This window comes from Volvox carteri (genome assembly GCF_000143455.1).
Source record: "Volvox carteri f. nagariensis unplaced genomic scaffold VOLCAscaffold_29, whole genome shotgun sequence".
In the NCBI taxonomy this organism is placed as follows: Eukaryota; Viridiplantae; Chlorophyta; class Chlorophyceae; order Chlamydomonadales; family Volvocaceae; genus Volvox; species Volvox carteri.
The window spans coordinates 1,156,841-1,167,203 of NW_003307572.1; the positions used below are offsets into that span (position 1 = coordinate 1,156,841).

Below are 10,363 nucleotides of genomic sequence, written 5' to 3' on the forward strand. Positions count from 1 at the left end.
ACCGGCAGTCTGAAAGCCATCCAGCTGCTATGCGCCCCCCGGTGCCTTGCATCTGAGGGCCGCGTCCAGCCAGGGTGCAGCCCTGGCCATCTGCTCGGCGGCGCAGGCCGCTTCAGTCCATCGGCCGAGCACTCCATGACCGCCAGCCCAGCGCCTATGATCTATCTGCAATGGATCGATCCTAGACAATCCGTTTTGGGGCTCCTGGAGGCCCATAAAGCACGGCCGGGGCATCATGCGCCCCCTTAAGGTCGACAACGCAATGTCTTGCATGTGCTATATTCCACAACAATCCTATGCGTTTCGGTGCTTTTGGACGGGTACAAAGCGAGAAGTCCTGCCATCTTCATCGGCCAGGTCGAAGTCGGAGGTGCCCGCGCGTGAAGCTCTTTGCTAAACGAGTTAAAGCAATAACGTTTCTTTAGCTATGAAGTCGCTGTAGCCCGTTCATTTGGCATTATGTAAATGTGTGACCTCTGTCCGGCAGTCGCAGTTTCCATTTACCAAAGTATGCCCGCTTTGCGCAAAATTTAAGCTGTAAAGAAAAGTAAAAATTAATTCAATTGGTGCTCCTGACCTCGCCGTAGTTCGTTAGCCAACTTCCACTCCGGGGCATAGGCACTCCGGGAGGGGGGGGGGGCCAATCTCCTGGTGCAACCTGGGGCCGCCAGGAACCACCTCGCGGTAACGCCTTCCCAATCCATAAGGACACAAATGATGCTCGCAAATAAATAAGCATCAAAATAAATATGCACGCCTAACATGCATCCTGGACGATAACCATGGGAACAATCGAAGAACATCGGATCGGATCGGATCGAATCAAAGATGTCATTGGCGGAAAACATAGACAAAAACTTGCTGGCGTCGTTGGGTTGCTACAAAGCATAGTCGATTGCCTTTCCAACAAAAAGTTGAGACCATTAACCCAAGAGCGTATTATAAAGGGGATCAGCGACGAAAGGGTTGGGAGTCGCTTTTGATCACCAGTATATTGATCTCGCTGGTATGAGCCTACGACCCCTATCCACGTTGCCAGTTTCCCCAAACAGTTCACTGGCATGTGGTTGGATGTTTAACCAATCCGCCCTGAAGCACCCTCTCAGATGCCATCAGGCGCACATCGCTGATTGTGTATTTAACCTTGACAGAGGGCCGCTAACTAGCCTGGGGTCGACTAGAACCTTACTGAAAAGTTGAGCGATCCAAGCTGCACACCCGAAACCCGGTTTCGGGAGTGCAATCCCGACCTGGCTTGAAGCCTTAAAGCTTGCAAACACTATCCTGCTCCTCAAGGAATGGCTTTTCCCGCGAGTAGCCGTGCGGCAAGTCTGGGCGGGCTTCCAGACGGACTCGACACTATTGCTCGACCTGCTATAACTTACACATGTGTTTGTGGTATAATCTATTAATTCTATAAAGCAGATGGTCTGCATGGTGTCCATGCTCGTATAGCTCAGTCGGTTAGAGCGGTGGTCTTATGTTATGAGTAAGCCGCAGGTCCGGGGTTCGAGCCCCCGTACGAGCAAAATGGAGACTAAAGTGGAAGAACATTCGGATCTCATAACTGGTATGTGAACATCCATCGTTCGACCTGAAGAATATGGTGACATGAATTGCAACTTGGAAGCTTTGGTCCGTAATGAGGAAGGGGCGTTTTACGGAGCAAAGATTAAGTAAAGTCTCCAGAAAAGGAATTAAGCTACTGTTTGTACGCATATAGTCATGGTCCCTCCATGCACTACTCCCTCCCTCTCTTGTTCCTGCATACATCATTTTGGACTCGACTCCAACGCATTTCCATGCTACACCTCTCCATTTTTGGGCGTGCCCAGGCAGCGGCCGCCTATGGGCTGCATCGTTTTACGTGGCATATGAAGCACGGGGGCCGTCCCAAGCTTATTGATAGGAACCTGGGCCCGGCTGCACACGACAGACGGCTTACTGGGGTTCCTAAGAATTTGTTATATGGCCAACTACCTTTGGGCGGTTTGGGGACATTAGCCGTTCGAGAGCGCGATGGGCGTGCCGGGCGGTGCGTTTTGCGAGGCCAATAGTCCAGCCAGTTTTAACGCGACCGCCCTGGGTCTTGGTCATGCACTCTTTCCTGCATGCCCTTTACCTGGCATAGAATCCCATTATGTCTAATCACGTCCAGGTGGGGGTGCCTTGGTTTGGGGCAATCGTGATGATCAGCGCATTGTTACAGCGTTGGCACCTCCCCCAGTTGAAGATGTTGACGTTCATCCGTTGGTTCCTAATGCGTGGTGTTGGAGTTTACCTCTGTATAGACCCAAATTTTCCGGAAAAGAGATTGATTGCCCCGTCAGGTAACATCCGCCCAGGGCTGGAGTTTCGACGCCAAGCGCTCCAGGGCTGTAAGACACTGAAATGTTGGGGGATGTTCTTCTTGCGCTGGATGCTCTAGAGGTGCAGGGCGTGGTATCAAACAGTGGTGCAATAACTCTAGACACGGAGCCCACTAGCCCAATCCCTTTGTACCTTTCGTAAGTGTAATGAGTGTTTTCCTGTCGCTCTCTTAGCTGAGCAGCGCATTGGCGACAGGCGGCTGGTCTATTGTTGCCTTTCAATGCAGAATCCAGAGCAACTATGCTGCCGTCCATTGAGTCTGTTACCCAAACCCTAGTGTCGAGGTTAGGTTGGCGATGGGGTGGACGGCCCCCCATCACACTCAAAGATTTTACCGTTTAAAATAAGCGACTGATATGCAACCTTCGCCACTTTCGGTGGCTCGTCGACTGCGATTTTTTTGCGAAATGTTTTCCGAATTCGAAAGAAAAAATTGTCCGTGAACCTGAAAATTAGGGATAGATAATGTTCCTGCGGTATGGCTGCGTCCCCAAGCCATGGGGACCTCTGCCGTTTGGGAGGGCCCCTTGTACCGAGGCTCTCTCCCCTTGGGGAGCCTGAGAATCTCCCCAAACGATTTTCCATGGGGAGCACTTCGCCATGGCTGAAGCGCCGTCACCGGACGCGCCCAGTTAGGGAAGGTCCAGGAGTGACTCGCACTGCCTAGCGCCATCGATTTCCCGCAAACTCAGCCGTCATGAAGCCAACTACCCCATCCACGAGCTGGAGTTGCTTGCTGTCGTACACGCAGTGCATAAGTTTCGGTGCTATCTTGAAGGCTGCCCCTTCCCGCTCTGCACAGACCACGACACCTTACAACGCTTTTTACACAGAAGGACCTGTCTCGTCGTCAAGCCCGTTGGGCCCAGCTCCTCGCCCCATTCCAAGGCTACAACACAATCACCTATCGCCCCGGCCCGCAAAACATGGCCGACGCCCTCTCCCGCTTTCCCGTCAGTCCAGCCCCTAACCCAGAGTCCTCCGACCCCAGCCCCTCACCACCCACTGCAACAGCAGAACCCCTAACCTCCATTACCACTCCGTCATTCCCTCCGCTTTGGCCCACCACTTCACCACCAGTCCACGTCGCAGCCAACCACGCCCTCCATCACACCTGTTTCACCATCGCAGCCCATGTCATTCCAGACCCCAGCCTCGCTGACGACATCCGTTTCGGATACACCGCCGACCCTATGTACTCCAATCCAACCACCACCAAACCTTACCAACAACGCTCAGCCTCCGCCTGGCCTCCACCCATTACCTACACCCACCCAGCCATGGACACACGTTGTTGCCATAGCTCCTATGTAGAAGACGGCAAGCACAATGGTCGCGGCAGCCCTGCGCAAAGTCTGCGATGCACTGGAGCAGGTTTTCACCAAATTCTCTATGGACGCGTTCAAGGGCCTACGTGTTAAGTGAGTACATTGATGGTTTGTTTTTGTGGAAATTTTCCGGTTACCCCCGTGTTGCCGTACCATAACCCTGAGGCTCCGTGCTCGACTTTAGGCAGCTCCCGGCCGTTGTGCTTGTCGTTGCGTCCCCGACGTCCTCGGAGATCGAGTGCTACGAATGGGGCTGGATGAGCACGAATGGGGATGGATGAGCGATCGTCAGCTTATGCCACACCTCGAGCACTTGGTGAAGAACGCGTACGTTGTGGGGCAGCTGCAGGCACCTGCACCGCAGGTCCGAGTCATAGCTCGGAAACAGCAAGCGGACGACATCCAGCGTCCCGAGGCGGAATCCTACTTCGTAAACCCTAAGGAATCTAGGGCGATTGGCCTGGCAGGCAAGTTGAAGACGGCATGGTGCTGGGGGGCTGGCAACACAAGCCTAGTTCTTACCGTTGTACCATCTCCTGCAGATGGTCCTAGAGCCTGCCCTGCAGAACACGTTCGGCACTGCGGCGCAGTACGTACCGCATATGTGCAATAAGGGGGTCACCAAGGACCTGTCGGCCGGACATATTGCAAGCTGGGTGCCTTCAGAGTCTGGTGGCCCTTGCCCCTGCGGTGGCAGTTGTATGGCCACACGTGTTGCCCTGGGTTTCCCATGCATCCCCTTGGTGAACGCACAGACCGTGGATCTACGTAAGGAACTGTGCTTGCAGCTGATTGCATGGGCAGAGTCACATGACGAGTGGTATGCCGCCAAGGTGGCAGAATACGTAATGCTTTCCCATGCTATGTTGCCCTGTTTGGTACCTCCACACTTTCATTTTGCCTTGCAGGCTGCGAGCCACGAGGGAGGAACTGATGCGGAGTTTTGAGTGAATATGCATGTAGTCGCTGCATGCTTTCAACATCGCCAATCATGTTTTTGGGTTTGAGTGCAGTAAGGGAAGCAGGCAGCCAAGCGGGCAGGGGCACGCAGCATGGCAGCTGATTTGCTGATGGGAATCTCAGTGATGCAGAAGACCTTGAGGAGGATGCGGTCGACGTGGGCGGCAGAAACGGGCGGGTCTGCCACAGAGCAGGTAATGTGTGGTGGTGGCACATTGGGCATTATTGCATTGCTGATCGATGGTACGCATGTACAGGGACATCGGCGGTCGACCAGCAGCAGCTGCAGTGTGCCTTTGAGCGTTTCAACACGCGGAAAAAGAAAAAAGGCATGTCCGAACTGAGGGCTGCACTAGTGGAGGTGGGTGTGAGGCTGAGCCGGAAAGAGTTGGGTGCAGCACTCAAGAATGCAGGGTTATCATGGGGCCAGCCGACACCGCAGCAGGTGGGCCAAACCGAATTATCACTGTCTTCTTAGCACATGAGGCATGCTGTGAGCCATGGAATGCTGACGAGATAGTTCGTAATGCAGATGACTGAGGCCTTTCAGCAGTTCGACCAGCTTCGTGAGATGTTCGGTGAGGAGGAAGCCATTGGCATGGTAACCGGCATGGCTGGCGTCAAGACAACAGTCGCGACACGCAAGAAGCTTGTTGATGCTGGGCTATTGGAGACGCGTAAGATGGGTCTGGGCGTTCTTGTGACTAGGAGAAAACAGGTTTTTATGAGCTCTCACCCTGCAGGCAAGCGTGGTCGGCCTGGATGGGGGCCGAGGTCTGGTCATGCAGTCAGCGCCGTCAGCACTGATGATGACGGGGCATCGTATTCGAGCACAGGAGAGGACGGCGCTGGAAGCACTTGCAGCAGTCAGAGTTGAAAAAACTCGGTGGCGCCGATGACCTGGACCCTGATGCACCATGTGTGGTATGCGGGGAGACAGAAGAGGGTAGCTGGGGTGACATGCTATCACATGACTTGCCTGACACCACCACTAACCAGCATTCCTTCTGGGGACTGGCATTGCCCACATTGTGAGCCCGTTGTAAACATGGCTGGTGCCGCATTGGGCCCCAGCACCAACGGTGGCGGTTGGAATAGCAGCCTTGATACAGTGTTGGGTGGCGAGCCGGTGCAGCTGCAGCCTCCCACGCACGCTGTATTGAGCCCCCGCGGCAGCAGCGGGGATGATGGGGTGTTTGGCTAGACAACACGGTTGCTGCTGCCCACTCATGGTCTAATGGGCCCCACTATCGGCGGAGGCGGTAGAAGCGGTGGCGGTGGAAACAGTGGCGACCAAAGCAGCGGCGGCCAAAGTGGCGGCGGCCAAAGTGGTGGCGGCCAAATTGGTGGCGGCAGCGGCGGTGATGGGACTTTGAGAAGTGGGATGACACGGCTTCTGCTGCCCACTCACACCGTGCTGGGCCCTGGTGGCGATGGGATGATGTGGTCGTTGCCGCATATCCATGCCGATTTGGGTCTTGGTGCGATGGTGGAAGTCACCGCGGCAGAAGCAGTGGTGGCAAAGTGGCTGCTGTGGAAGTGGTGGAGGTGGAAGCGGTGGCGACGGTAGCAGTGGTAGCAGAAGAAGTGGTGGTGGAAGGAGTGGAAGCGGTATCGGCAGCGGCAATGGGGCCTTAGGAGGCGAGCTACCGCAGCTGCAGCCGCACCTGCATGCTATGTTCAGCCCTAACAGCAGCAGTGGTGGGGGATGGGAAGCAGTGGACCAGGTGGAAGGGGCGGCATGGTGGGACTTCAGTCGGTGAGCAGGTGCAAGTGCCATGCATGCTTAGTGCATGCAACGGTGGTGATGGGGCCTCAGGAGCCCAGACGGTCCAGTTGTCGCTCAAATACCCGAGGGGGAAGCAGCGGCAGCAGTGGTGCCGGTAGAGGACGATTGGGCGATGGCGGGAAACGGGGCGCACCTGATCAGGGACGAGGGAGGGTGAATAAGGGTGGCAGGCTTGCTGCAATCCTGGAGTCACTAAACTGGCTGAAAGATGCAGTGTTGGTTTCACTGCACTGTGGCAACGAGAATGATATGACACAGGTTCCAACGTTGGGAAACTGACACCATGTCGGTGGCGGCAGAACGTTGAGCCCGTGGCGAAAAGCCATTGCATTGGGATTCTAATGTCATGAAGGTCGTTGTGTCAAATTTCCAGGGCGATTGGAGGTACCGGGTTTTGCGTGGCATTTGGGCCGCAGGTTCGAGTGTGGCCAGAAGGGGAGGTTCGAAAAGTTGAGGTTGTCCGTTCCAAGCCAAAATTGGTGTTTGTAACCTATGTTGCTGATCGAAAAGATCCGTAAAACATTTTCAGGACGCGGGCTGCTTGGCAGGAATCCATGTAGAGACATGTCGCTATGTCCGGTATGCCATGGCCAAGGTCGACCGTTGACACTCAACTCTGACACTAGTCGAGTTTGACATTGTAAACGAAATGACGCCCATCACAGCTCACGGCATCAGTTCAGGGTGCGGCTTACCGGTATGTCGGCATCGGTATGGCTGCTTTACGTTCTGGAAGGTCCTCTCCATGGATGCCAGCTTCCCTGCTCGAGAGGAAAAATGCTTAGGCCTGTATCAGAGTCCTCGTGACCATAAATGCTATTACATCTGGTAGGAGCAAGCACTGTGAACCAATGGCTGCCTCGTTGAACCCTGACCCATTGCTGTTGTAACACCTGCAGCCTGCATGTAGCAGCTGACCGCTGAAAAGGTCTCTCGAGTTGCTGGCGGTCGCACTCTGCGCGTATTTATAGCGCCGTACTGTGTACCGGCTGCTACACTGCACCTGCCAGATTTATTGCTCAATGCCCAGCCTTCAGCACAATGGCTTGGCATGTGTCCTGCCAGCATTAGAGACCTGGACATGGTGAACGATGCTTCCCGAGATACCAAGATACTGTAGGCTGCTAACATGTACATTTACAAAGATATCCTAAGAGGGCAACAAATAAGACCAGTAGGCCCATGTCCATAGTCCAGGGCAACGGAGGGGGTTACCCTGGGGCCGTGTTACCCCTCCCGCTGGGTAGGACCTTACAAGGGGGTTACCAATGGGCTACCCCGGGGTCGAAGGCGGGTTATCCATGGTTTACCGACCCGATCAGTGCCATATGGCTATTTGGGACTAAGGCACTGACGTCGTTGCACGCGGCCCCCTGACCCACGGGTCGGTTACCCTTTTCCTAGCTGTTAAAAGGAGCGCTGACAATACTCGGGTGGCACACCATGCAGCATGCACCAGATGCACCTTGCCGAGGAACATTACAACGTGCCGTGGATAAGAGCCCTGGCCATACAGAAGGCTGTTCAAGCAGCTATCAGCGATCCAAGTAGTGGCAGCATCCAACCATGCAGCATATGTCCACCGAACAACAACACGTGCATTGCCACCTTTCCCTGAATACAACCAGAGGATACCAAGCCGCCATTGCCTCACCAACCAATATCCGTGCTATTCCATTCCCCAAGCCGTGCATCCCATACACGGATAATAGCTGCTTACATCAACGAGGCACATCCTGGGTCGTTTGCAGCAAGGTGAACCCCTCGAGCATGCGCTGCTGCCATGCAAGGTGCAAGAGCAGCAACCTTCCATAACTGCTCGTTTCAGCCACATTCTGAGTTGCCCCCTCCAGCAGAGCGACCCGGCGGACATAAAATGCTACACCACATCCAACTTCATTCTGAATCAACACCAACTCCTCCTTGCACCGCGCTTCCTCCTGCAGCACCCGGCGCAAGCTTGCCTCCAATTGCGGCACCCCATGATTTGACTGTGCAGCCCAGGGATACCGCTGTGCGTTCAGAGCCTGGCCTAGCGCTCCCTTCATGGCCAATGCCTGCCCAAGGTCCGGTGTCACCGCTCCAGGTACAGCACTCCAGCTAGTAAGCTGCTCCTAAAGCTGCGCAAACCGTTGCCTAGCGCGCCTTTTCTCCTTAATGGCAAGCTGCTGCTGATGCCGCCGCCCGCTGAGTCGCCATACCACGTGGTCCAGGGCATGCATGTCGGCTACGGCATCCTGAAGGGTTGGGTCACGGAAGGGGGTCAGGAAAGGGTGCAACATCGAGAGGGGGCCAGAGCCGCGGTGCAAAAGTGGGGCACGGTGGGAGAGAAGTTAAATCTTTTCCAAGAAATACAAACTTGGCTTGCAGCCTATCACCCGGGGTTTGGGGATCTTGGGTGATGCTCGATCCCTGCACACAACACTCGGCTGGCAGACAAGGAACCAAGAGCCTACATGGCCCCGTTGCATGAAGACCCGACAACCTCGCAGACTCACCTCCACCTCCACAAAAAGCTTCCGCAGCTCTCCCTTCGCCAGGCTCCCCAGCACCGCACTCATAAGCTCGGACTCGGGTCCACAAGCAGCGGGGTCATAGCGGGCCTTCTCAAGATCAGCAGCCTGGGTTTTTATTGCACGGATAAGGGCTGGGCGCTGCCTAACCGGCACAGAGTCAGCACCAGGGAAGAGCAACCCAAGCCGCACCGCATCAGAGCTGGCATCGAGAGTGTCCTCCCGCTGCAGCTTCTGAAGAGCGAGCCGGCAGAGAGCATACTCAGCTGCTGGGCTGGCAGGCACCATGTCAGTTGCTTCCAGTTGCCGGGGCTGCTGCTGGAGGGACTGCTGTACCTGCACATGTGAGAATACGTTGGCATTACAATTTCAATGCTAAAATACCGCTTGCTTACCACAGCTGCATCACCACCCTTCTGCTCCAACGTGGCCCCAAGGACACGGATGCAGTGTCTGGCACTGTCCAGGGCAGCTTCAGCTTCAGCTTCAGCCTGCTTCAGCTTCAGCCTGCTTCAGCTTCAGCCTGAGTCCGCATTCACCACAACCTTGCAGGTAAGTCCCTTACGACATCCCTGCAGTACAGCCGCGCCACACGCTCCAAGTGCGCTTCCCTAGTGACAGGGTTCATGTATTGTGTGATACGGCATTGTGGACTGGCCACACTCTTGAATATCTCTGCTGGCTCGCCTGTCCCCTGTCCCACACCGTGCACCCTGCCCAAGGTGCCCAAACGCTTTCTGGCATGCGTAACTGCAGGGCAACGGCAAACACCTATTAGGAGACGCACAAAGCCCATACACACCTGTGAGCATATCGGTGCCAGGGGGGAATGAGTAGGCGCATGTCTCTGCCCAGCCGCTGCAGGTCCGGTGTCTGGCATTCCAGCCACTTGGCATATGACTTGCCTCATCTGTAAAAGTACAACGTGTGAGATGTCCAAAGAACAACAACCACACATCGTGCCTCAGAAGAACTTACCTGCACGCGATATCGGACCACCAGCACTGTACAGCGGTGCCAGCTGCAAGGAAGGACAGTGCTGCAGCATTGGAGTATGCGTGCTGCTCTCCACTGAAGAGGTTCATGAGCCGCAGGAGCATCCCATGCAGTGTTTTTTTAAGTAATATATTCCTTACAAGGAATAAAGAGGCCATTTTGGCCTTTGGAAATACGGAATGAATTGAGGCCGATCCGTACATTTTCATTCCTCCAGCCAAAAACGTCCATTGCTGCCAGATTGCTCCGTAGTGTGCAGAACTTGGTCGGATTTACTTATTGCCCACAAACAGTGCCAGAACTATCTATGCAAGTGCATGAAGAGTGCGCACATGAACGAAAACGCGCCAACTCAGTGTGTGCCTCTTGGTCTATGAGGGGAGTTGTAACTTATCGGGGGGGTCTGG

At 55.0% G+C, this 10,363-nt stretch overlaps 3 protein-coding genes across 3 annotated transcripts in view; 1 reads left to right on the top strand and 2 right to left on the bottom strand.

Annotated features, from left to right (window-relative positions):
- The first annotated feature begins 3,682 nt into the window (after positions 1-3,682).
- VOLCADRAFT_105508 (uncharacterized protein) lies at positions 3,683-4,645 on the top strand. Its single transcript, XM_002952336.1, has 5 exons — positions 3,683-3,791; positions 3,883-3,940; positions 3,961-4,165; positions 4,241-4,531; positions 4,607-4,645. Exons 1-4 carry the CDS (start codon positions 3,700-3,702, stop codon positions 4,309-4,311), a joined length of 426 nt encoding a protein of 141 aa, XP_002952382.1. The 5' UTR covers positions 3,683-3,699; the 3' UTR covers positions 4,312-4,531; positions 4,607-4,645.
- An 880-nt stretch (positions 4,646-5,525) lies between these two features.
- Positions 5,526-7,194, bottom strand: VOLCADRAFT_93086 (uncharacterized protein; the record flags this gene model as incomplete). Its single annotated transcript, XM_002952415.1, has 5 exons — positions 5,526-5,565; positions 5,655-5,812; positions 6,070-6,189; positions 6,581-6,648; positions 7,143-7,194. The coding sequence occupies 5 exons, from the start codon at positions 7,192-7,194 to the stop codon at positions 5,526-5,528; spliced, it is 438 nt and encodes a 145-aa protein (XP_002952461.1).
- Positions 7,195-8,561: 1,367 nt separating this feature from the next.
- The window catches only part of VOLCADRAFT_93087 (uncharacterized protein), a gene marked incomplete at both ends in the record, with an annotated part of 2,856 nt that continues 1,054 nt past the window's right edge, over positions 8,562-10,363 (bottom strand). The window contains 5 exons of the mRNA XM_002952416.1: positions 8,562-8,684; positions 8,946-9,296; positions 9,526-9,710; positions 9,763-9,870; positions 9,939-9,981. Coding sequence (XP_002952462.1) covers positions 8,562-8,684; positions 8,946-9,296; positions 9,526-9,710; positions 9,763-9,870; positions 9,939-9,981 — 810 coding nt within the window. The remainder of the gene's footprint in view (positions 8,685-8,945; positions 9,297-9,525; positions 9,711-9,762; positions 9,871-9,938; positions 9,982-10,363) is intronic.